Source organism: Aotus nancymaae, unplaced genomic scaffold (genome assembly GCF_030222135.1).
Source record: "Aotus nancymaae isolate 86718 unplaced genomic scaffold, 86718_ANA_hifiasm-v0.15.2.pri h1tg000018l, whole genome shotgun sequence".
Taxonomy (NCBI): Eukaryota; Metazoa; Chordata; class Mammalia; order Primates; family Aotidae; genus Aotus; species Aotus nancymaae.
Window position 1 is genome coordinate 6,578,737 of NW_026988430.1, and position 22,017 is coordinate 6,600,753.

A 22,017-nucleotide genomic window follows, 5' to 3' on the forward strand; every position below is an offset into this window, starting at 1 on the left:
GTCTCCTCTCAACCTTTTCCAAAGCAATGACAGTTTCTTCTCCAAAAGGCAAAAAAAACCCAAACCCCAAACCTTCCCCTACTTTGAATGATTCCCGGAGAGAATTCATCATTTTTTGCAATTAGAGTCTGAAACCCAGGCTGCAGGTCAACAATCTTGAGTAGTTATGAAAAGACCAGGGTTACTGGAGACCAAGAAAAGAACGAGCGGAAAAAGGAAGAAAGGAAGGAGAGGGGCCGGGGATTTTGTGCAAGATTTAATAAAAAACAAACAAAAATAGGAATGGTTGCTTTCAACATTTTCCAGGTTGTGAGAGGTTTGCCACAATTATCAGGGGTGTGGTTCTAAGCTGCATCAGTGGAACAAATAGAAAATGCTGTCCTCCTCCCAGGCCGGAAGGCAGCACACCTCCTCCTCTAACAGCCAGACTAGCAGGTGAGGAGTCAGTGCTGTGACCCAGGCCAAGCTGGAGTGTCCGCACGGCTTTTTCTCTGACCATTCCATCTACTTTGAGGCATGCTGGCTGGGCCCTGTTTCCACACCAGTGCGTGGTGAGACAGGGTAGCTTATCAACAGGCTGCTGGGCCTTAATACTGACAATGAGTGCGGCGGGTCACAGCCAGGAAGGGGCTAACACAGATGTCCTCCCAGCCCCCAATGCTGGCCTAAGTTTACAATACCATGGAAAAAAAGCTTTGATGAAAACAACAGGAAGTCAACACAGCAGAGTGGTGTGGTGTGGACAACCCAGAAGCCAGCCTCACTCATTCCATGCCCACAGTTAACGATGACAACAGCAATAATAATAATAAAACAAAGGTACAGGTGAAAAGCAGCGCTCAGGGTGTGCTGCTGCAAGCTGGGGAAGGTGCGTGCTCAACTTGGATGGGACACAGCTAGTCTTTCTTCAAGTCCCTGGATTCAAAGAGCTTCAACCGTTCTTGCACCGTCAGGCCTTCCTTCAGACTCTGGGTAGAGACAGAGCAGGAGAAAATAAACACACTGTTAGACCCCCTGCATCGGACCGGACCAGACCAGACCCGATCGCTGGTGGAGCCGGCATCGGTCAGAGAGTCGGGTGCAGGTGCAGTTAGTGGGCATGCCAGGAGGAGAGGCCTGGGGAAATGCTGTTATTGGTGGAGGATGTTTTCCCCTTCAGAAAATTACTTAAGACGAAAAAGGAAAAAAATCAAGAGAGACAAGACCATGTGTTTAAAGCAGCTAAATTCTGAGCTTTGGGCTCTTTAGACAAGCAGTGATCAGACAAATCCAGCCAGGGAAAACAGTGCAATGAGCGAGGAGACTGCCCATCCCTGTGTCTTGTCCTGTGTGTGGATTTGTCCGCATTCAGCTCCTGAGAGATTCTTTACCTAACAGCCTCAGATGAGGAGGGTATAGGGGTCTCACAGTAGCCAGTCTTGCAGAGGACCTGGGTAGACATCTGGTTACCCTTGAAGGCGCTGGGGCCGAGCCAGGCAGGCAGCCCTGAGCCTAAGTGTTACTCAGAGGCAGGCCCCTGGAGCATGGCTGGGGGATGTCACTATCACATCCCGCTTCCTGCTAGCTGTGAGTTTGATCACTCCTAAGGCCTGGGTTTGCTCCTTGCAGGCACTGCATCAGAAGCCCCAGAATCCTCCTACAGCAGGCCCAGGGGAGTAGGGGAAACCCTGACAGCCGCCCCAGTTACAAGGGCACACCTCAGGCTCGGGTGATGTTGGGCTTGCTACAATTCCAAGGGTGGGAAGGAAGTGAAGCCCCCTACACTATCCCCACACTGGCTGCAGGAGGCTGTTTCTCTCTCTGTATCTTCTGGCTTCTCTCCTGGTGGCTGTTCAGCTCAAGGACTCCCATACAGGTTTGGTTGCCATGCCTGGCCCTCAGGGTTCAGCCAGCTCCCTCTGGGGCTCATCTCCCCCTTGGCTGGCCTCTCCACTGAGCGCCTCCTGCAGCACCATATACTGAGCTGACCACAGACACAGGGCCCCTTAAGAGCCCTGAGGGATTCTCAATCCCAGAAATGGGGTCTTAATCCCAGAAAAGGCTATGCTGCTCTTAAGCAATTTGCTGGCTTTGATTTTGTAGCAGCTGAGACTTGCAGTCCTTTTGAGTGAGGCACGACAGAAAAACAGAACAGAACGAAAGACACAGATCAGTGTACATCAGATGCCATACCAAAAAACACCAATGAGAAGTATGGTTTCTGGGCAACTTCATGCCCATCTTCTTGAAGGGTTGGGTGGAGTCTTCAGATACAGCTGAGGAAAAAGATGACGCCCACCTGTGCCTGTGCCTCCTAATGTGTCCTGGGAGCGCCAGCATGGCCCCATCCTGTCCTGTTGCATCTACGAAGTCCTCATCTTTCTGCTGGGGTCAGCAGGACTGGCCTTGCACTCCAAGGACTTTCTTATCACAGAAACACAGCCAAGCCAAACACCAGCTTAAAAACACTTCAGGAGGACCCCATCCGGGGGTTTCTCTCCATCCTTTGAGTCTGCCCTGGGGTCCAGATAGTCTGCTCCCTCATCCCTGCTCTGGCTGGTTCTCAGCCACTGTGAGAATCCCCCACCCATGAGCTACACAGAGTTACTGTCAGGGGCCCTGGAAGGGTCTTGTCAGTGACAGCCGGTTCTCTACCCTGAGTGTCACTTACAGGCATGGTCCAAAAACCCAAATCACTAATAGTGAACTTCAAACTCATTCAAGAAAAGCTCAAAGACACTAGCTAGAGGGTAGTCTCAAAGAAGCAGCAGAATTTTCAATAAGAAAACCATGAACCAAAAAAGAATGTTTCATTTTGCTAAACAAAATGTTCTTTATGTTTAAAGAAAAATGCCCAAAAATTTTTGATCAAGCCCAAACCATGTTTGGGTATAGGTGACTTAGGACTGTAGAAAAATAAAACAAAACTGACTAGGCTTAAAACCCTCAACTCTTTAGCCAAGCCTCAGGCTGAAGTCCCTCAGCTGGCACGGTGCTGTGAGTGCACCTGAGAAAGGACCAGTGTAGGCAGGAAGATGTGGTTCTTGCTTTCCTTCACCTTCTCATCCCAGAATTAATGAGATCAAGCCACTGAGCTGGCAACCGTTCAGTCTCGGGGTGTCTCCCACCATGGGCCTGCCCCCACTTCCTCTCTGGGATAGGGCCTTCAGTGGCACCTAGTGAGAAGCTTTTGTTTTGTTTAAAAAAAATACTGGTAAATATTTAGCCCCTATTGCTTGCAGTTATCATGCTCTTCTGAACCACCTGCATGAAGCTCTAGTCCTGATTCATCCATTCCTAGAATGACTGGCCTGTTAGCCCTGAGAGACAGAGGCCACTAAGTGGCTCACTAGGTGGGCAAGGCCTTTGGTGATGGTGGACTTTACTTGCCAGCGTGGGTATCTGTCAACGCCACCTTGAGAGAGATGGCAGGACAGGTGTCCTCTAAGAGGGTAGAGTGAGTTCAGTCGTTGTGCACAGATTACCCCACATGCATGCTGATGGGTGCCTACCTCTCTGCTGGCATGGCCACCAGGCTAGGGGAGTGCCTCACTGCCAGGGTTAACTCTGTTCAGAGGTTAGAGTGCCAATTAACTTCCCAGAGCAGGTTAAAGAAACCTCACTTGGATTTGGTATGTGTTTGTTGGAGCAGGATGAATTGAAATAAAGTAATCATGATGCAGGTGTTTGCCATGGGGGTGTGAGCAGTGCATGCAGGTGGTGGGAGAGGCGGTTTACCTCCTGCATGGGCCGGGAAGCAGGTGCATTTCAGGTATCCCACGAGACCTGCTCAATTACGGACTGTCAGAGGAGAGAGCAGACATGAGACACACAACCAATCCCAAACACACGTGGTGCTGCTCCCACCTCCGCCCGCCCTCCTGTGCCCGCCCAGCTCTGGACAGCACACTAAAAATGTGCTGCTTCCTGGCTGGGGAAGGAGAGCAGGCAGCATCATTTCTTGCGAGGCGGCACCAGTGTCACAACAGTGATGTGCAAGAAACAATACAACACAGGCACAGCTGACAGCAGGCCGACACGAGCGGGGCTGGGTAAAACCTGGTCTTGAGGCAGGAGCCGATCACACCAAGCACTGCTCCTCACAGCCCTGGCCTCTCAATGTCGCTGCCAGGAGGCACCTCCAAGACAGAGACAAAGCTCAAAGACACCAGAACCAGCCCAGCAGGGTGAGCTTGGGGCTGGCTAAGTGCTGGGCTCTGGGGCTTTGCAGCTGTGGCCCATGGGAGCACCCAGACTTCAATTTGGGCTCTTCTCCCAGTGTCCTCAAGCCTCTCCCACCAGGGGCTGGATCCCAGACTCACCTTGGACCTGATGTTTCTGAGTTGCCGGGCGACACAGGATCTGTCTTTCTTCAAGAAGTCAGGGTTGCTTTTAGATTTCATTATATCTGAAGTACATAATGAAAACAAACAGACCTGTTATCTTTGCTTTCTGAAATCCTCTGGAATCAGACTGAATCCTGAAACACTTCCCAAGCTTCCTACTGCAGCATACTTAGGATGCTTCCTTAAACAACACTAAGGAAGGCCAGGTGCAGTGGCTCACGCCTGTAATCCCAGCACTTTGGGAAGCCAAGGCAGGTGGATCACGAGGTCAGGAGTTCAAGAGCATCCTGGCCAACATAGTGAAACCCCGTCTCTACTAAAAATACAAATTAGCCAGGAGTGGTGGCATGTGCCTATAGTCCCAGATACTCAGGAGGTTGAGGCAGGAGAACCGCTTGAACCCGGGAGACAGAGGCTGTAGTGAGCAGAGATCGCACCACTGCACTCCAGCCTGGGTGACAGAGCGAGACTCCGTCTCAAAAAACAAACAAACAAAAAACTCTAAGGGAATTCAAAGCTAATAACCATAAAATATGCTAGATCTCTTCAGACCACCATAAAACACCAGCACAATGGGAGAATGGGTATGTGGGGTGCCACCAGGGCTTCCTGCAGTATGACTGTAGCCCAGAACAGCATTCCCTCCAAAGGGACTTGGTCTCCTCATTCTGGTGTGGAACCTCAATGCTGAGCAGACTCTACCCCCATTATCTATGATTCTCCACCTTCCTCCTGCTAGCACAAGGCTGTCTAAAGCAAGATGATAAGGCCAAGGCCTTCTTATCCACCCACCCAACATCGTCCACCCACCCAGACAGCAGTCTTTTAGGCTTCTTACAAATGTCTACTTAAATACCTGCAACACAAATGTATATTGAGTCATAGCATACAAACTGTGCATGTGAGTTTTTTGTTTTGTTTTATCTATTTTTTTTTTTTTTTTTTGAGACAGAGTCTCACTCTGTCACCAGGCACCAGGCTGGAGTGCAGTGGCACGATCTCGGCTCACTGCAATCTCCGCCTCCCAGGTTTAAGCAATTCTCCTGCCTCAGCCTCCTGAGTAGCTGGGACTATAGGCACACGTCAACACGCCCAGCTAATTTTTGTATTTTTAGTAGAGATGGGGTTTCACCATGTTGGCCAGGATAGTCTTGATCTCTTGACCTCGTGATCTACCCACCTTGGCCTCCCAAAGTGCTGGGATTACAGGCGTGAGCCACCGCGCCCGGCCTTCTCTATTTCTTTTAAGAGACAGATTCTTGCTGTTGCCCAGGCTGGAATGCAGTGCCTGTTCATAGGTGTGATTCCACTACAGCTCAGCACAGATGATTTTTTTTTTTTTTTTTTTTTTTTGAGGCAGGGTCTCATTCTGTCACCCAGGCTGGAATGTAAGCAGGGTAGTCACAGCTCACTACCACTTCCACCTGCTGGGCTCAAGTGATCCTCCTACCTCAGCCTCCCAAATAGCTGAGACTACAGGTGCATGCTAGCAATCCTGGCTCGTTTTTTCTATTTTTTGTATAGACAGGGTTTTGCCATGTTGCCCAGGCTGGTCTTGAACTCCTGAGGTCAAGTGATTTGCCCACCTCAGCTTCCCAAGGTGCTGCGATTACAGGTGTGAGCCACTGCGCCTGGCCAGCATAGGAGTTTTGATCTGTTTCACTTAGACCTGAGCCAGTTCACCCCTCCTTAGGCAACCTGGTGGTCACCATATTGATAGCAAACTTAGTGTGGACACCTGATTGACTCAGCTTGGTACATGACTGCCCAGAACTGCTGGGCTCAAGTGATCCTCCCACCTCAGCCTCTTGGGAAGCCAGGCCTACCACCATGCCTGACTACTCAATGTATTTGTGGAAAAATGATTCTTCCTCCCAGCATCTGTCAATACCATCATAATCACTATTTCTTGCCTGACAGAAAAAAAGCTGATTTTTTATTGCGGGGGGAGGCTATTAATGAGCTAGCACATCTTTTCCTGTTGGTGGGTCTTTGTATAAAAGGTCAAGATAAAGGTCAAATGAGATTATGTATAATCTGGCTGGGTACAATGGCTCACACCTGTCATCCCAGCACTTTGGGAGGCCAATGTGGCTGGATCGCTTGAGCCCAGGAGTTTGAGACTAGACTGGGCAACATGGTGAAACCCCATCTCTATTAAAAATACAAAAATCAGTCAGGTGTGATGACACGTGCCTGTACTCCCAACAACTGGGGAGGCTGAGGTGGGAGAATCCTTGAGCCTGGAAGGTGGAGGTTGCAGTGAAATTGTGCCACTGCTTTTCAGCTTGGGAAACAGAGCAAGACCCAGTTTCAAAAAAAAAAAAAATTATGTATGATCTGAAAATGCTTGATAAAATGTTACCTCTTTCATCTTCTCTGCCATCTATTTTTTACAGGGTATCTAAATGTTTTTAGCCAAGAAAAAAAAGAGTCAGTCCTGCTGTTCATTCCAGAAAGCAGGGAGCTCCCTCCCATTCTCCACTCTATGGCCTTTTATAGATTTTATAGTAAAATCCTGGGATCAAGCAACTAGTAAGAGCTACTTCTGTCTAGTGGTTGAGTTCTTCAGAAAAACAAGACTTGTTATTACTTTGAAAATATTATGCTGATATTGTGGGTTCTCTGTAGAGCAACTGGCACAGCGTCCACCGCTGCGCATGGGAGCGAGGGCTGTCTAGGGCAGCCGTGTGAGGCTGGTGCTCCTACTCCATGGGGATGCCTGGGTCTATAAGCAGCACTGGGAATCTTCTACTTCGAGTCAAGCACCGGTAAACCTCTATGATCAAACCCCACAATCCCCTGAGCAATAACCCAGAGGGCATGACCTGAGGACGCACCGTATCCCGACACTGTGGCACTGTCAGGGGACTTTTCCCCCAGTGCTTCTGTCGCAGCCTTGAGCTGCTCCTTCAACCTGCTGATGTCACAGTCAGCCTTAGCCTTCGCGATGCTGAGCTCTGTGTAGATGTCTTTGTACTTGTCACTAGCGTACTTCTTGTCCTTGGGAGTGAAATGACAGAATGGTAGTTACATCCAGGAAAGAGGGGCATGCACAACATGGCCTATCTCCCCGGGGGCTGAACATGGTAGGGAGGCTTGTTCACCTCTGTCTTCTAGAGGCAGAAAGTGGACAGAGAGGGAAAACCATGGGACCTGAGGACACAGGCATAACCATCTCGATGTGGCCCTGAGTGCCCCAGCCCCTCCCTTGTGGGCTTCAGCCTGGAAAACTCTCCCTGTGTCTTGGATTCCCTAAGTGACTGAGTGGCCACCAATGGTTCTGTCATCGTCCCTGACTCCAGGAGTCCCTGGAGGAAGCTAGTGGAAGCCAGGAGGCTCAAATGGAAGTCAAGCCATGTCTCACTTCACAGGACTTTTCTCTGAAACATTCCTTCCAAAGCACACAAAAAGCACACACACATTGATGCTGGAGCCAGGCCAGGCAACCTGCTCACATCCACGTTCCCACAGCACTTGCTTGCAGGCTGGTCTTTTAAGAGGACTTGATTTTGGAAACTGCCTTCCTCAAAAGAGTAAAATCTGCTTCAGAAGAACCCTCGCTGAGCCCCAGCCTGAGTTCAGGAGGCTCATGTCACCTAAAGCCTGTTCCTCTACCTGCCTTCCTGTGGTGTAGTGGTCTTACCCGAAGTGCGGTCTGCAGCTCATCCTTAAGGGAGCTAATCTCCTGTTTCAAGTACTGTATTTCCGATTCCTTGACCCGCAATAAGACCTAGAATGACAGAGAGATCAGGGACCAATATTCAGGAGCAAAGGAACCTGCAGGGTCTCCAGTGCAGACTGAAGCATGCAGAGGGCTCTCTAATCACCAGTGAGCAGGGCAGCCCCATGGTGCCCAAGCATCGTTTAAACACCGCTCACAGCTTCAGCCTCACACACAAAAACAGGAAGAGGAAAGAAATGGCCGTGATTCCTCCCAGTGCCGAGGACTCCCTCCTCAGCCTGGGGTGCCATGAGCTAGACCTGCTTGTCTCTGGGGACCAAGCCCGAGAGAATCAGTTAATGTTATCACTGACACTTGTGTCACAACTCATTCAGCCTCCCCTGCTAGCCTTTTTGGTAAAGCACTCATTTAGTACAAGGCACAGGCACAGCAGACAGTGGCCTGACACCTGGCCTTGAGGCAGGAGCTGATCTCACCAAGCAGTAATCCTCCCAGCCTTGGCTTCTCAGTGTCACTGTCAGGAGGCAGCTCCATGACAGAGACAAAGCTCAAAGCCACCAGAACAGGCCTAGCAGTGTGAGCTCCGGCTGGCTGAGTGCTGAAATTTTAGCACATTTTAGGGTGAAATTTTAACTGAATGCGGAGAAATCTAAGTGCCTTCCTAAAAGGACACCCAATGTTCCAGAATCAATTATTCCAACGTAAAGCGAGCCTCCCTGACCTGAGCTGCAGCAACCACCTGGCTATGGAACGTGTCCTTTTGAGTGGAGTTTGTGGCATGGCAGAAATGGAGGGGAGGGAGTATGGGGAGTGAGATGGGGTCAGGATCCCCACAGCCTCTTGAAGGCTCTGCTGGGCCAGTGGCTCTCATGCCACCTGGCAGCTCACTGCTCCTTGCCACCTTGGGGTGACTTGAATCTTCCCAGACCCTTCCACTCCTGCTGTCTTGGGTCTGTCCCTCCCACAATCCTGTAAGTCAGGGGCCATGCTGCACTCCCCTGGAGCTCTGGGATGCAGAGCTGAGTCAGGCAGGGCCTGGCTCCTGATGGTACCTCCAGCTCGTAGGCATCCTTGCCCTGTGCAAGGGGTGACCCAGTGGCCTCCCCACCGCCGTCCCCAGTCAGTAGCGTCCGTAACCGTGTGATCTCTGCAGCCAGGCGGTTGTTCAGCTCCTAGGGGACAGCAACACAACAGTGACACTCCAGAGCCGCCTGGGGCCAAGTCGTATGACACAACTCGGGAAGGCTATTTCCCTGGGTTCTTTGTATATCTGTAGAACTGTGTAGGGAGGATCCAATCGATAACACTTAATTCCTTTCCATCACGATAACTGGTGTCACTCTGTTCAATGGCTGGTCCCACCTGAGCTCCTGTGGGGTCATCTTTAAGCCACAACAGAAATGAGCGGACCTAGTCCTGCCTGAGTAGCCTCATACACAGCCTGGTGCAGCAGCCATGGCCCCTGGGAAGGCCTCAGGTGAGAACGAGACTATGTGCCCAGTCCTAAGGGGTGCTTGTGCAGGGCAGGGACATAGAGGGCTGCTTAATTGGTGCCCACAGAAAAGTGAATACTGAACTAACTCTGACTCAAACCTTTCAATTAGCCAGGATTTAAATGGACCCCGATTAACTGAGGAGCAAGCAAATCTTAAGAAAAAAATCTGACAAAAATAAATGTGAGTACTAAGCCTGACCCTGAGCTGTATCAGCTCAGTCCCTGGGGGACAGGATCTTCAAGGAGTGGGATGATCCTGCCAGGCCCTGCCCAGAAACAGTGAGCCGGAGGTTCAGAGGAGCACAGAGAAGACACCAAGACACCCGAGAGTCTCAGAAAGGGTCAAAGCAAGAGTTACTTCATGTGTAAGCAGATGGTGCACATGGCAGTACAGCCTTGCTCCAGCTATTTGCAGTGATGTTTCTGACAACAGGGACGGCCACGTTGGGTGGCAGGGTGAAGCCTTGGGGCAAGGACCACTCTGTGGCTTGGGGACCTTCATGCCACTTTGAGGGTAAGGTCTGGCTCCAGCTCCAGTGTGGGTTCACCTGACTATGGGTCCACCTGACCTTGAGTGCCCCTGACTAACCTTGGGCTCACCTGGCTGCAGGCTCACCTGGTTGTGGGCGTTGAGCTCCTGGTTCTCACGCTGGCACTGACGCAGGGCCTGCCGCTCGGCCTCCAGTGCCTGGGCCAGGTGGGCGTTCTCCAGGCACTTCTGAGAGTACTGCTCCGAAAGGACCTCCAGTTCCCGCTGCACTGACTGCAGCTCCTCCCTGGGGAGAGGGCAGCACTCACTCCTCTGCCCGGTTCAGGACCAGGCCTCTCAGAGGCTGGTGTCCCTCCTTGACACCAGACCAGCCAAGCACAGGTCGGATCTGCGCAGTCTGTTGTCTTAATCAGCCTGGGTCACACAGAATAAGGAACCCCATACAGAGATGGCCCCATGCCCCTCCCTGGTCCTTTCTCACAATCTGACAGTCCTATATCCAGCGCTTTTCTGGGGATGCCAGTCAGGGCAGAATCCAATACCTGTGGCCACAGACATCCCATTTCTAGAACTCTCTTCTGACTTGGAGTTTGTTTTCGGTAAACCCACTTTTGAAGGTATCTGTGCCTAATAGCCAGGACCAGGCTCTATGCAAGACTCAGAAAACCAAGCTTCCTGAGGCTGCCCTGCCACCCTGAATCCAGGAGGGCCGTCTCTCTTGCAGGTGAACCAGGGACAAGAGGCTTCCAGGTGAGCCACCCTGCTCTGACCGAGGTGAGCATGAGCCTCTACAGGGTGCCACTAACTGCTGCCAGCTCCTGAGGCAGGACCCCTGGCTTTGGCTACACTGCAAAGGCTCCTGGCAGAGCCTGAGTGCTGCGACACTCATGGCACCCAATCTGTTGGCTCCTGGCTGTGGCAGTTCTACCAAGCAAAAAGTCTACAGCAGTTATTCCGGTGTTGTTCTATCCTCAGCACATGTGCAGTTTTTTTGGTTTGTTTGTTTTGTTTTTAAAAGACGGGGTTTCACCATGTTGGTCAGGCTGGTCTTGAACTCCCGACCTCAGGTGATCCGCACGCCTTGGCCTCCAAAGTGCTTGGATTACAGGCGTCAGCCACCACACCCAGTCAACATGTGTGGTTTTTAAATGGTAGTCATAGTTCTCACTTCTACCCCATATGACCAAGCCTGGCCGCCTGGCTTCTGGTGGGCTACGGGGCAGCTGTTGAGAAACACATGTGGGTAGCCGCTGGGATCAGCCCTGGACAAGTAGAAAGTTTAAGATTTCGTTGATTTCATCACATTTGTGGCATTTCAAGGAACAGCCTCTCTGAACAGGGGAGACCCTTCTTGGGCCATATCCTGCACTGGACAGGAGGGCATCTGAGCTGCCCTCAGCACCATCCCTGGGCCCCAACTCTCAGAGGCCTCTGCAAAGACACAGGAAGGGCCCAGCTTCGGCCTGGCCAGCCACTCCCCAGGGGCACTCCCGAGGGTAGATGGGCAGGCCTAGCCACTTACAGATACTGGCGCCGCAAGGCCTCAACGTCTGAGTTGACGCTGCTGATCTGGGACCGCTGGCTCTTCTCCAGTTCCCGCTCCATCTCCTCCCGGTGGGCGTTCTTCATGGCTTCGATGGCTGCAGGCAAGAACAAGGTCTCAGCACCAAGGGGCCACACCCTTCCCCAGAGGGGGGTGGGAGTGGGGAGCTCCACACAATGGGGTGGTGCCTGCCACTGCTGCTGCTTGCTTAGTCAATCAGCAATCGGATTTTGCATGATAGGCTGGCCCCTCACAAACCAATTCTCTGAGGTAAGTGGAGGCTGAGAATTCTCCATGAACTCCTCCTGGAAGGAATGCAGATTTGGCTTTTTTTGTGCGTGTGTTAGAAGAAAACCAAACTGATTAAATAAATGTCACTGTTTAATTCCAACATGAGTTTATAAAACAAGCAAGCTTTTGTGCTGGTGTATTTTCTTCCTTGGCACTAAAGTAACCAACCGCTGAGGTGGCAATTACACAAAGGGAAGGTAGCACAAGGTGGAGGGGATGTGCTTGTTCACGGCCACCTGCCGTGAGGCTACGTTTCCTCATGCTGAGGGCATGGACACTCTGGCCAGAGGTGGTCCTACATTGACAGATGTTTGTTGGCGTAAATCACTGGCTGTATTGACACTGGTTAGTCACTTGTTGGGACTGGAAAGTCACTGGTCGGGATAGCTCCCAAGCAGTGTGCAGGTTGTGTGCAGCCAGCCAGGGGATTGCCAGGGGCTGAAGGGTGAGCTCTCAGCTTAAGAGCTCTCAAAAGGCTCCTTATATTTCAATAACAAAGCTTACATCTCAGCCAAAAGGCAATTCAAAGGCTGCCATTCCTCTGAGTTGTGTGTCTAGCTCAAGAAAAGCTCGTCATCCACACTGCCCTCGGGGTTATCCCACCCCCCACCTGAGATGGTGGCGGCTGTCTCCTCGGCCAGGAGGCGGTCCTTCTCCTCCCGAAGTTTCTCTAGCTCCCGCTGGTGCTGCCTCTGTAGATCTTCAATTTTCTTCTGGTGCGTTTCTTCCATTGCTGCAAACCCTCGCTCACATGTGGCCTGCAAAATGCAAAAGGGACTTTATTGACTTCTTTTTTTACCTCTAAGTTGGGGGCCTTTTAAAATAAATGAGCCAGAAATCCCATGCCATCCAGGCCCAGCTGTGACTGGGCACTCACTGAGCTTGCTCCATGTTAGGTGCCCTGAGCAGGATCCCTGGGGCTGTCTGGGGATTCTCAGCGATGCCATCAGAGCACTCAGAAAAGGGTGTTTGTTCCCAGTCAACTCTACATCTTATTTCTGTGATTGTCCTGTGCCCCATTTCTTCCTGGAAGAAGTGGTATGTTGGGTGGGGAGAGGCTGCTATGAAATGGAAACCAAATCCCCAACCTTCCTGTGGGGCTGCCAGGTGGGGCCCACAGGAAGGAGGGAGGAGAAAGCACGTGTGCAGAGGCTGGTTGTGTCTGGTTTGGAGGGACACAGTGAAAGGCCTGTCAAACAGGGATGAGGGACTCGTCTGCTAGAGGGAGCCAAGGCCATTTCACAAACAGTGAGTGGCCTGGCAGGCACTGGGCTGGGAGCCTCTCAACCCACAGTGGGTTGGGGGTACAGAGTCCCCTTCTAGGAGCTGGGGGTTGGGTCTTGCCACTAGCCAGCTGACAACCTCCAGCTGGTCACTTAATGCTCAGGTGTTGCCCGAGAGAATAAGATCAGGCTACAGGATCTTGTTCCTTCTAGCCTGTGTCTTCTTTCTTACTCTTTTCTTAAAGGAGAAGGGCACCAATGACTTAGCACCTCTGCTAACTCTAACAAGAACATGACAGGAGACCAGCTTTCCAAATTTGCCTGCACCTCCCTAGAGCAACACAGGCATGCCCCAGGATGGGAGCAGGCCACACCAGGAAGCCCAGGCCTGGTATCAGAGCTGTGCTTGACAACAAAGCACGTGAGAATGCCACACAGCTGCCAGGAAGCGGGGGTGTGCAGCTATTTTGAGCACAGAGGAATACACTTTCTGTCTAAATCCTTTACACCGTCTGCTTCAGAGAATGGACTGGGCCTTTCACTGAGTTTCAAAAACTGGAAGAACGTGGCCACATTCCATTCCAAATTCAAGTGTAGGGGCTTTCCCACTCTGGCTCACAGGCTCACTACTTGGTTAATCTTCTTGCATGTGGATTCAAGAAAGGATACCAAGAAATCCTATTGGCATGCCTGGGCATCTTTCTCTGGGCCCACTTTTAGCAACGACCCTCTGTGAGAACCTTAAGCAGTATTTCCAAAGTCGTGGTCAGTCTGGACTTGACTGCAACCCATGTGCTTCTCTGGGCAAATGTCTCAGCTACTGCCACCATTAACTGGGCATCCCATCCCCTCTCCCAGCGGCTCCACCTGGAAGCACCTGTCTCTTCCTGCCACCCTTATGCCTCAGGATAGCTGCAGGAGCTTGGAACTCTGGATCTCCTGGTCCTCAGGCCCCAAGGCTGAGCTCCTCTTTCTCCTTCCCATTCGCTTTGGTTCGTATGTGGCTTCTCAGTTAACACATTTAACTAATAGTTTTTTTTTTAATTAAAAAAAAAAACATGGAATACTTCACAAATTTGCATGTCATCCTTGTGCAGGGGCTATGCTAATCTTCTCCGTATCATTCCAATTTTAGTATATGTGCTGCCAAAGCAAGCATAACTAGTATTAATAGTCTTTTAAGTCTTATTGGTTTTTTTTCTCTCTGAGTCTACTTCCTGGGAAAAGTCTTATTTTGATCTGAGTGCTTTGGAATATTATGCAGATAAGAGTCAAAAATCTAACAGAAACACTGAGATATCTTTAGAGACCCAGTTGCTTCTTTGGAGAGAAACTATATGCTAAAAGATAATTGATCTTGCAAACAAATGTTAATTTTTAAGCCAATCATTCCTGGGACCAAAAGAGGTTCCTCGATGACTCTGCAATGGTGGTGTGGTGGGGGCCTGTGGATGTTAAAGGATGGCTGTTAGGCCAAGACCCTGTCCCCCTGACCCAAGTGGAAATCTGCATAAAGTGATGAAATCTCAAGGTGTTGTTTACAAGTTCCACATGTCTGCAGGGGTGGGTGAGAGCACCACACCTGGGCTGAAAGCTCCCAGGCATAGGAAGGGAACACTATGCAATGGCAGCTAAGACAGCAGGGAGTGGACAGCTAGACAGCAGGAGTGGATTGTGTCCAAGCCCCTAGGGGGCCTCATCCCGACCTACACCACCTGTTTCTCCCTCCTGGGTGACACTGGCCCAGCACAATCTTCTGGTCAGTTCTCAACATGAGGCACTCCTCTCCTTTCTGGTTTCTTGCTGGTGGTATAATGGCACCCGAATGGGGCCTCACCTGCACCTGGCTGACTAACCTAAAGCAGCCTCGCTGTGGAGGGGGCTCTTGTGGATGCAGACAGGAAGCAGAGCATTGCTGTGCCCAGGCCCTGCCCCGATGGACTTTGCTGAGTGTCTGGGAAGCTGCTGGCTGCTCTGCTGCTCTGGCATGTTTGGGGTCAAAGCAAAGGTTTGTGCAATTAACTTTTCAAGGCACACCTGGCCCCAAGGTGCACCTGGATGCTGCTCTTGGTGAAGTGTTGTCACATACACACACTTTCAAAAGACAGCTGTTGAAAGCGTCTCACAGCTCATAATGGTTTTTAAAAGGTTTTGACTGACTAAAAGAATGGTGAAAAACAGCTTCTCGGCTCTCCTGAGAAGGTGCTCGCTGACAAGCAAACCTGTGTGTCTGGCTGGGGCCAAGTATGCCACATAGAGGTGACATGCGAGCTGTTTCCATTCAGAACTAGAGAAGTAAGGGGCTGGGAAACATAGGCATTTGCTCCACAGTGGCTGTGGGGATATGTGGGCAGGAGCAGTGGCAGCTGCCTGGTAGTTAGAAGCTCGCTGCACAACGGTGCTGACCATGTGTGCACCCAGCTCTGCCACTTGAGCGTGGGAGGTGCCACCTGAACACAGCTTTGGAGGGGCCTAGTCATTTACTGGGGCAGCTTCCAGAGTGGGAGGAACATAAGGGCACAGTATGGAAAACTTTTGAGTCTAAGGGATGACACTTGGCAGTCACACATGGTGGGTGTGGCCTGCAGCTACACAGGGTGGGGCCAGAGAGCTGGGTCTCCACTCAGCCCACCCCCCACCCCTGAGGGGACTGGCATGTCACCTTAGTGTTCCAGGACCTCAGGGGCAGAGGTGTAAGACAGTTTTGGGGAAAAGCTACTTGTAAAGCTCCCAGGGAAGGGGACAGGAGTGGCTGGAGGCTGTGCTCAGTGGAAAAGCTCTTCTCACCAGAGCACACATCAAATGCCAGTTCCAGAGGGACCCTCTATCCAACTCTGCTCTCCTGGGGCGATCAGGAGACTGCCCTCTAACCGGGCCCTGGCTCTCTGGGATGTTGCGGTGAGCGCAAGGCTGTCCTCAGGCAGCTGCCCAGATTTGGGTTTGGACTGGACCAGGCGGGGTTCTGGGGGTGGTGCAGGAAGGAGGCAAAGCTGGCAAGGGGAGTGGGGGCTGCTCTCAGGAACACGGAGAGGCTGCATTAGGGAGGCAGAGAGGCACTGGGAAGACTACATGCTCCTCTCCCACCAGGGATCCCGCTGGCCCTCCAACTAGTTTTCCTGGTGGAGTATGCTGTGGAATGCTGAACAAGAGGCTGCGACCAAACCATACCCAGTGAGTAGAGGGACGGCAGCACATCCCCTCAATTCTGCCTGCACGGTAGCTGAGCCAGACGGCCCCACACCCACACCCCCATTATCAAGGAGGATCTGTTTTGCAAATTGAATAGTGTGTTAAGACCTTAAGGCTTTCCAAGTCCCTCTGGTACTTCTCGCGCAGCGTGTCCGCATCGCCCTCCAGCTCCTTGTATCCTAGTTCCTCCCGCATGACGTCCATCTGGGCCTCCAGCTCCTGGATGCGCTCCCTCAGCCCCGTCATGGAGTCAGCCTCCCCCTGGGTGGCCTGCCAGTGGGGGGCAGGGGCCGGCAGGGCCTTGGGGTGCGGCCCCTGGTGGAGGCAGAGGGTATCCTGCAGGCACCTCAGGCTCTGTGAGTAGTGCTCCTGCAGGGTTCTCAGCTCCTCCTCATGGATTGTCTGTAGCTCCCGGACCTTGAGCTGGAACCTGTCCTCCAGGGTCTGCATCTGCTCGCCATGGTGCCTCTCCACGTCCTGCCTGTCTCTGACCGAGGCGTCCAGCTGGCTCAGGACTCGGCTGCGCTCAGCCTGCAGTGTGTTCTCAGTCCTGGTCAGCTGCTCCACCACGCACCGGATCTCCTCCTCGTACCTACCCCGTAGGGCGAACATGCTCATGCTGTGCTTGCTATCCGTGTCCTCCAGACACCGCTGCTGATGGTCTAGCTGGGCGGCCTTGGCCTTGAGCTCTGCATTCTCCCTTTCAATGATGGCGATCACATCCAGGTACTCGCTCTTCTGCTTTCGGAGAAGCTCCTCGTACTCCTCCCTCAGGGCCTGGGCTGCTTGTGCCTGCTCTGGGCAGGGGGGCTCCCTGGTCTGCCAGGAGTCCTTATAGAGCTGGAGCTCCTTCTCGTATTCTAGCCGGATTCTGCAGGCTGTATAGCACACCTGGGCCTGAATAATGGCATCCTGAACCAACAATGAAGAATACTGACTGAGGCCTCCCAAGCAAGTGTTATATGAGAGACTCTGGGATACCTGGAGAAGCTTCTGGCAATCTCTTAGTGATTCCACAGGTGGCAGAGATGTTAAGGCAGCAGCTATCTCCTCTAAGAGGCTGGCCTTCTCCTTCAGCTGCTGGGCAAGCTCCTCCTGAATAGCAACAAAGGCCCTAGGGCTCTGGTCAGACACATGAAAGGGCTCCTGAGAGCCTTCTGAGTCTTGGCCCAGTACTTCTCCTAAGGGGCTCAGGTCCCAGGACAGCTGCACACCATCTTCATGGCCCGTTGGAAGCCTGAGGGCTTCCAAGACCTGCTGCATCACTCTCTCAAAGTCTGGGGTTTGGTAGGCTCCCAGGATTTCCCTCAGCAGGTACTTGTGCTGCCGCAGGGCCGTCTGGGTGCCCCTCAGGGTCTCCTGGATGCTTTGCAGCCTGCGGTGGAACGACTCCCTCACTGACTGTGTGGCAAAGCTGAGCTCTGCCCTGACCCATGTGGCATTGGCCAGGATGGGGGCCAGGCCCTGTGGGATGCTCTGCTGCCCACTTCCTGAGGCACTGACTGCCTCTTCTCCCAGTGTCCCCAGATGCTTCCTTAGGGACTCAACCTGGCTCCAGAACTCACCGTCCACCAGCACCTTTCTGGCCCAGGTGTCTACAGGGGCTCCAGCAGACTCCATCAGTGGCTGTCCTGACCAAGAAATCTCGTGGAGCATTCGGGAGACATCTGATGTCGTGTTCTTCAGGGAGTCTGCTATCTGGCTGATCAGCGAGGCCTCCAGAGTAATCTGGTCAGAAAGAAGCCTCGCCTGCTCCTGCTCTGTCAGCTCAGGCTGGGGGCGCTGCTGCAGGGAGGCAGGCTTCCCATTCTCCTCGGTGCCACCCATCTCCAGCTGTGCATGGGCCCCGCCATCATCTGGGACGGGCCAGCGCCGCAGGGCTTGAATGGCGCTGATGAGCGCACTCTCCACACTGGCCAGGGAGGCTGCGCGCGCATCCTGCTCATCCTCCTGGCTGGCTCTAGGCAGAGATCTCAGCTGTTCTCGGCAATTTTCCAGGCACATCAGGGCCTGACTGTTCTTGACCTGAAAGTCCCCGAGCTCTCCAACATGCCCTTCAACCCTCCTGGCCCTCTCCTGCCTCTCCTGCTCCAGCTGGGAGGCCAGCGCACCAACCTGGAGCAGGCTGGCACGAAGCTGCTCACGCAGCTGGGCCTCAGTGCCCGCCCACTGGTGGTGCAGTGCGAGCAGTGCCTCACGGCTCTGACCCTGCTGGCTCTCCAGCCTCACGGTCACGTCTTTGAGCTTTTCCTCTGTGACGTAGAGCTTGGTCTCCAGGGAGTGGATGATGGAGAGGTACGTGTCAGAGTCGCCAGCTGCGGGCAGTGCACTGGGTGCAGGCTCTGAGGACATGCTTTCTTCCGAGGGTGACCGGTCCTGGCTGGTATCAGAAGATGTGCTGCTGGTCCAGGTCTTCTCGGACCCTTCGGGGTGAACGTATCTTTGGCACTGTATTGTGGAGAACCGGATTCTTTGCCTTTTAACACCAGGTGCCCCCTGGTCGAGTTTGGTTGTACCCTGCTGATGCCCCTCCCTGTCAAGCACTTCCACTGACTTTGGGGGCACTACACTCTCTTCCCTATTGGGGCTGCCATCGCCGTATTCCTCCCCCGGAGGACCCCCCAGGTCCTCGTCCTCATCCTCGAGCCTCGTTTGTGGAAAGGCCAGAGCAGCCCTGGTGGCTGGGACTGGATGGCCTGGGAGCAAAGTGCCATCCCTTTCTGTCTCTTCAGGGGTGCTCCGTGGCTCTTCCATGTCCTTTGGAGACTCATTTGCAAATTTCCTTAAAATCTCCTCTTTTGCCTGGAGCTTAATTTCTGTTTCCTCTAAGCTGCTCCCCAAGGCAACCATTTTAACCAAAGCCTCATTGAGGTCCTGCTCCTTCTTCACCAGAACCTTCTCGTGTGCTTCCTTAATGTGCTCCAGCTCTTCCTCCTTCTCTCTCAGCAGAGTGTGCATGCTCTGCAGCTGGCTGGCGACCCTTTGGTAGGAGTGCTCCAGGCTCTGGTTGTCGGCCTCTCTTCTCTTCAGCTTTTCCCGGAGCTCAGCCACATCCCCATCGGACGTGGCCACACGCTCCGTCAGCTCCTGGAACCGCTGCCTGAGGAGGTCCCGCTCGTCACAGAGGCTCTGCACATGCTCTGCGAGCCGGCGCACGCTGGCCTCTCGTGCCTCCAGCTGCTCCTCCAGCTGGTGCACCTGCTCACTGCCCTCAAAAGTGGCGCTCAGCTTCTCCTTCTGCAGGGTCTCCACCTGCTGTGCCTGGCCCTGCAGCTGGTCCTCGTAGGCGCTGGCCTTGTCTTCCACCTCCTTCAGGTTCTGCAGCAATGCCTGCTTCTCCTTCTCGCAGCTCTCCAGCAGCAGCTCGTAGTTTCTCTGCAGCTTCTCCTCCATCAGCCGCTGGGCCTGCTCACTGGCGCCCAGCTGCTGGCTGAGGTCGGCGATACGCTCCTGCAACCTCTGGACCTCTTTCTGCCGGTCCCGCTGCAGCGCTTGCTGTGTCTCCAGGCCCCGTAGCTCCTGCGTCTTCTCCAGCAGCAGGGCCTCGGCGCTCTTGAGCTTCTGCTCACTGGCCCTCAGCTGGCTGCTTAGTGCTGCCTCGCTGTGTTGCCGCTCCTCCAGCTGCTCTCGGACCCTGCCCTGCTCCCGCTTCAGGTCGCCTTTGAGCTTGGCCAGTGCCTGCTCCTTGATGGCCAGCTCTGCGGCCGCATTACTGAGCCGTGCCTGGAGGCTGCGGATCTCAGCCTCGTGGTGTCGGATCGTGTCCTTGGCCTCCCCATAGCTACGCTTCAGGGTCTGAATCTGGTGTGTAATCAGCTCCTGGCGCTGGCACTGGGCTTCAAGCTCACTCTGAAGGTCTTGGTTGACTCTATGGAGCCTCTGCCAGGCACCCGATGGGGAGGCGGCCACTTCAGTCTTAAAAAAACCGATTAAATACTGGTTAGTAACACTCGGGCCTCCCAGTTCTGAGTGTCACACCTCTGGCCAGGAACAACCACAGAAAGCTCCTTGGTGGCTTTGGCTTTTATCCTTTGCACAACTTTATTTTTTTTTCCCATTAAAACAATCCAACAAATTATCTTTTTTTTTTTTTTTTAAATAAGTAGCTGCTTCCAGGTAAACAGAAAACATGGACAATAACATCAAAAAACAGCTTTAACCTTGGAGGAATAAACCAAACAAAACTGAATAATGGAACACACTGAGAAGCAAAACAAAGACTAAACGACAAGAGAGTGCCAGGAACAGGGACAGGCAAGAGGAGCAGAGCACTTGCAGCTGCTTGTTTTGCAACAAAAAGTACACGGTCTTGACAGCAAATCCTAAACAAGCGCAGGATGTAAGGTGTACGTAAATGATGCCACTTCCTTCTAAGACAGGAGGAGAAGGAAGGAAGGTAACGCTCGGGAGATGTCAGCAAGGTGACATCCGAACATTTTCCTGTGGAAAGTGTAGCCAGTCCGCTAGAGTAACAGAAGAACTAATCTCTACCTGTAAGAAGACAAAACGAGGGGGGAACGGAAACCATGGAATAAAATACGATAATCAACAAAACAAACAAACCTTTGTGGAGTTCAAAATAAGAAAAAGTGAAGCATGCAAAAACAAAACACAACACAAATGAAACAAAACTCCCCACACTGAAAGGCATGCAGAGACAGAACTCATTAATGTAGGGAAAAACAACACGAACAAGAGTAAGTGGAACCCAGCCTAAGAATCTGGCCTGCCTGTAGCTCCCTCTCGGTCTGCTGGCCGGGGAAGCCACAGATGTGACACTCAGTTAAGTTCAAGTTAAACTTCACGCTCAATGTCCAAACCATGCAAGCTCCTCCCAGCAGTCAGTGCAGCACCCACCCCAGCAGCTGGCTTCTGACCCTTAACCCCACGGACCCCCTGCTCATTCTGAGTCATGAGTAAAAGCATTTCCAAAGCATAAAGGGTGGTGAAAAGTCACAAGTTATTAGATTTAGTGGGAAGGTATTAAAGACCAGCTTTGCCCAGTGCTGACTGACAGGGGCTTCAGTGTAGGCTCATGCAATCATCCAAGTTAGACCAAGAGGCAGGTTCCTAGGTTAGCAATGTGCAAAGCCCACTGCTAGTACAAATTGAATATCCTTTATTCAAAATACTTGGGACAAGAACTGTTTGGAAATATTTGCATTCTACTTACTGGCTGAGCATCCCAAATTCAAAAATCCAAAATCTGAAATGCTCCAGTGAGCATTTCCTTTGAGCATAATGTCAGCGTTCAGTTTTGGATTTTGGAGCATTTCAGATTTTCGAATTTGGGATGCTGAACCTGTATCTTTACCACCTGATTTGAAGTTAATTCTTGCAGGATGAGGCCCAATCAAGAATTAAAAAGATGCTCCCCAAACCTGGAGGGCATGCAGAAATGACCTTGGTGGGGAGGTCCACCATTACCAGGTGTGAACTGGGCATGGCAATGACTATGACGCAAGAGGCTGGAGAGGAGAGTCCAGCGCACGGAGGGGAGAAAGAAAGAGAAGGTCCAGGGAGCATGCAGGAGAAAAAACAGCAGAGTCTGACTATGGTCAGAGGCCAGCTGAGTGCCCCTGGTCCATCTGCTGCCTGCGATGACTCAGACCAAGGTCAGCGCACTGTGGTCTGGAAATACAGACACTCATTATATGACAGAGACTTGGGGTCTAAGAGCTGGAAGGGCCCCCAGGGATCACTGGGTCTAAGGCTATACAAGCAGCAGGCTGCCGCTTAGAGGAGGGGACATGTGCACTTGCTTTGGGGGTCAGTA

General features: G+C 52.4%; 1 protein-coding gene and 1 non-coding gene across 8 annotated transcripts in view; both read right to left on the bottom strand.

Annotated features, from left to right (window-relative positions):
* Positions 1-237: 237 nt before the first annotated feature.
* Positions 238-22,017, bottom strand: part of MPRIP (myosin phosphatase Rho interacting protein) — a 152,892-nt gene continuing 131,112 nt past the window's right edge. For 4 of the 7 annotated variants that reach the window (XM_064378205.1, XM_064378204.1, XM_064378202.1 and 1 more), the window contains 9 exons: positions 16,350-20,156; positions 12,440-12,587; positions 11,518-11,635; positions 10,122-10,281; positions 9,063-9,182; positions 7,972-8,058; positions 7,166-7,328; positions 4,302-4,387; positions 238-968 (listed from right to left, as the gene is read on the bottom strand). In XM_064378205.1, coding sequence (XP_064234275.1) covers positions 897-968; positions 4,302-4,387; positions 7,166-7,328; positions 7,972-8,058; positions 9,063-9,182; positions 10,122-10,281; positions 11,518-11,635; positions 12,440-12,587; positions 16,350-20,156 — 4,761 coding nt within the window. In that variant the 3' untranslated portion in view covers positions 238-896. Of the gene's footprint in view, positions 969-3,717; positions 3,781-4,301; positions 4,388-7,165; positions 7,329-7,971; positions 8,059-9,062; positions 9,183-10,121; positions 10,282-11,517; positions 11,636-12,439; positions 12,588-16,349; positions 20,157-22,017 lie in introns of all 7 variants that reach the window. The other 3 variants (XM_064378203.1, XM_064378208.1, XM_064378207.1) reach the window with 3 other exon arrangements.
* Positions 14,105-14,207, bottom strand: LOC135275821 (U6 spliceosomal RNA). Its single transcript, XR_010343392.1, has one exon. It is a non-coding gene; the product is annotated as a U6 spliceosomal RNA (small nuclear RNA).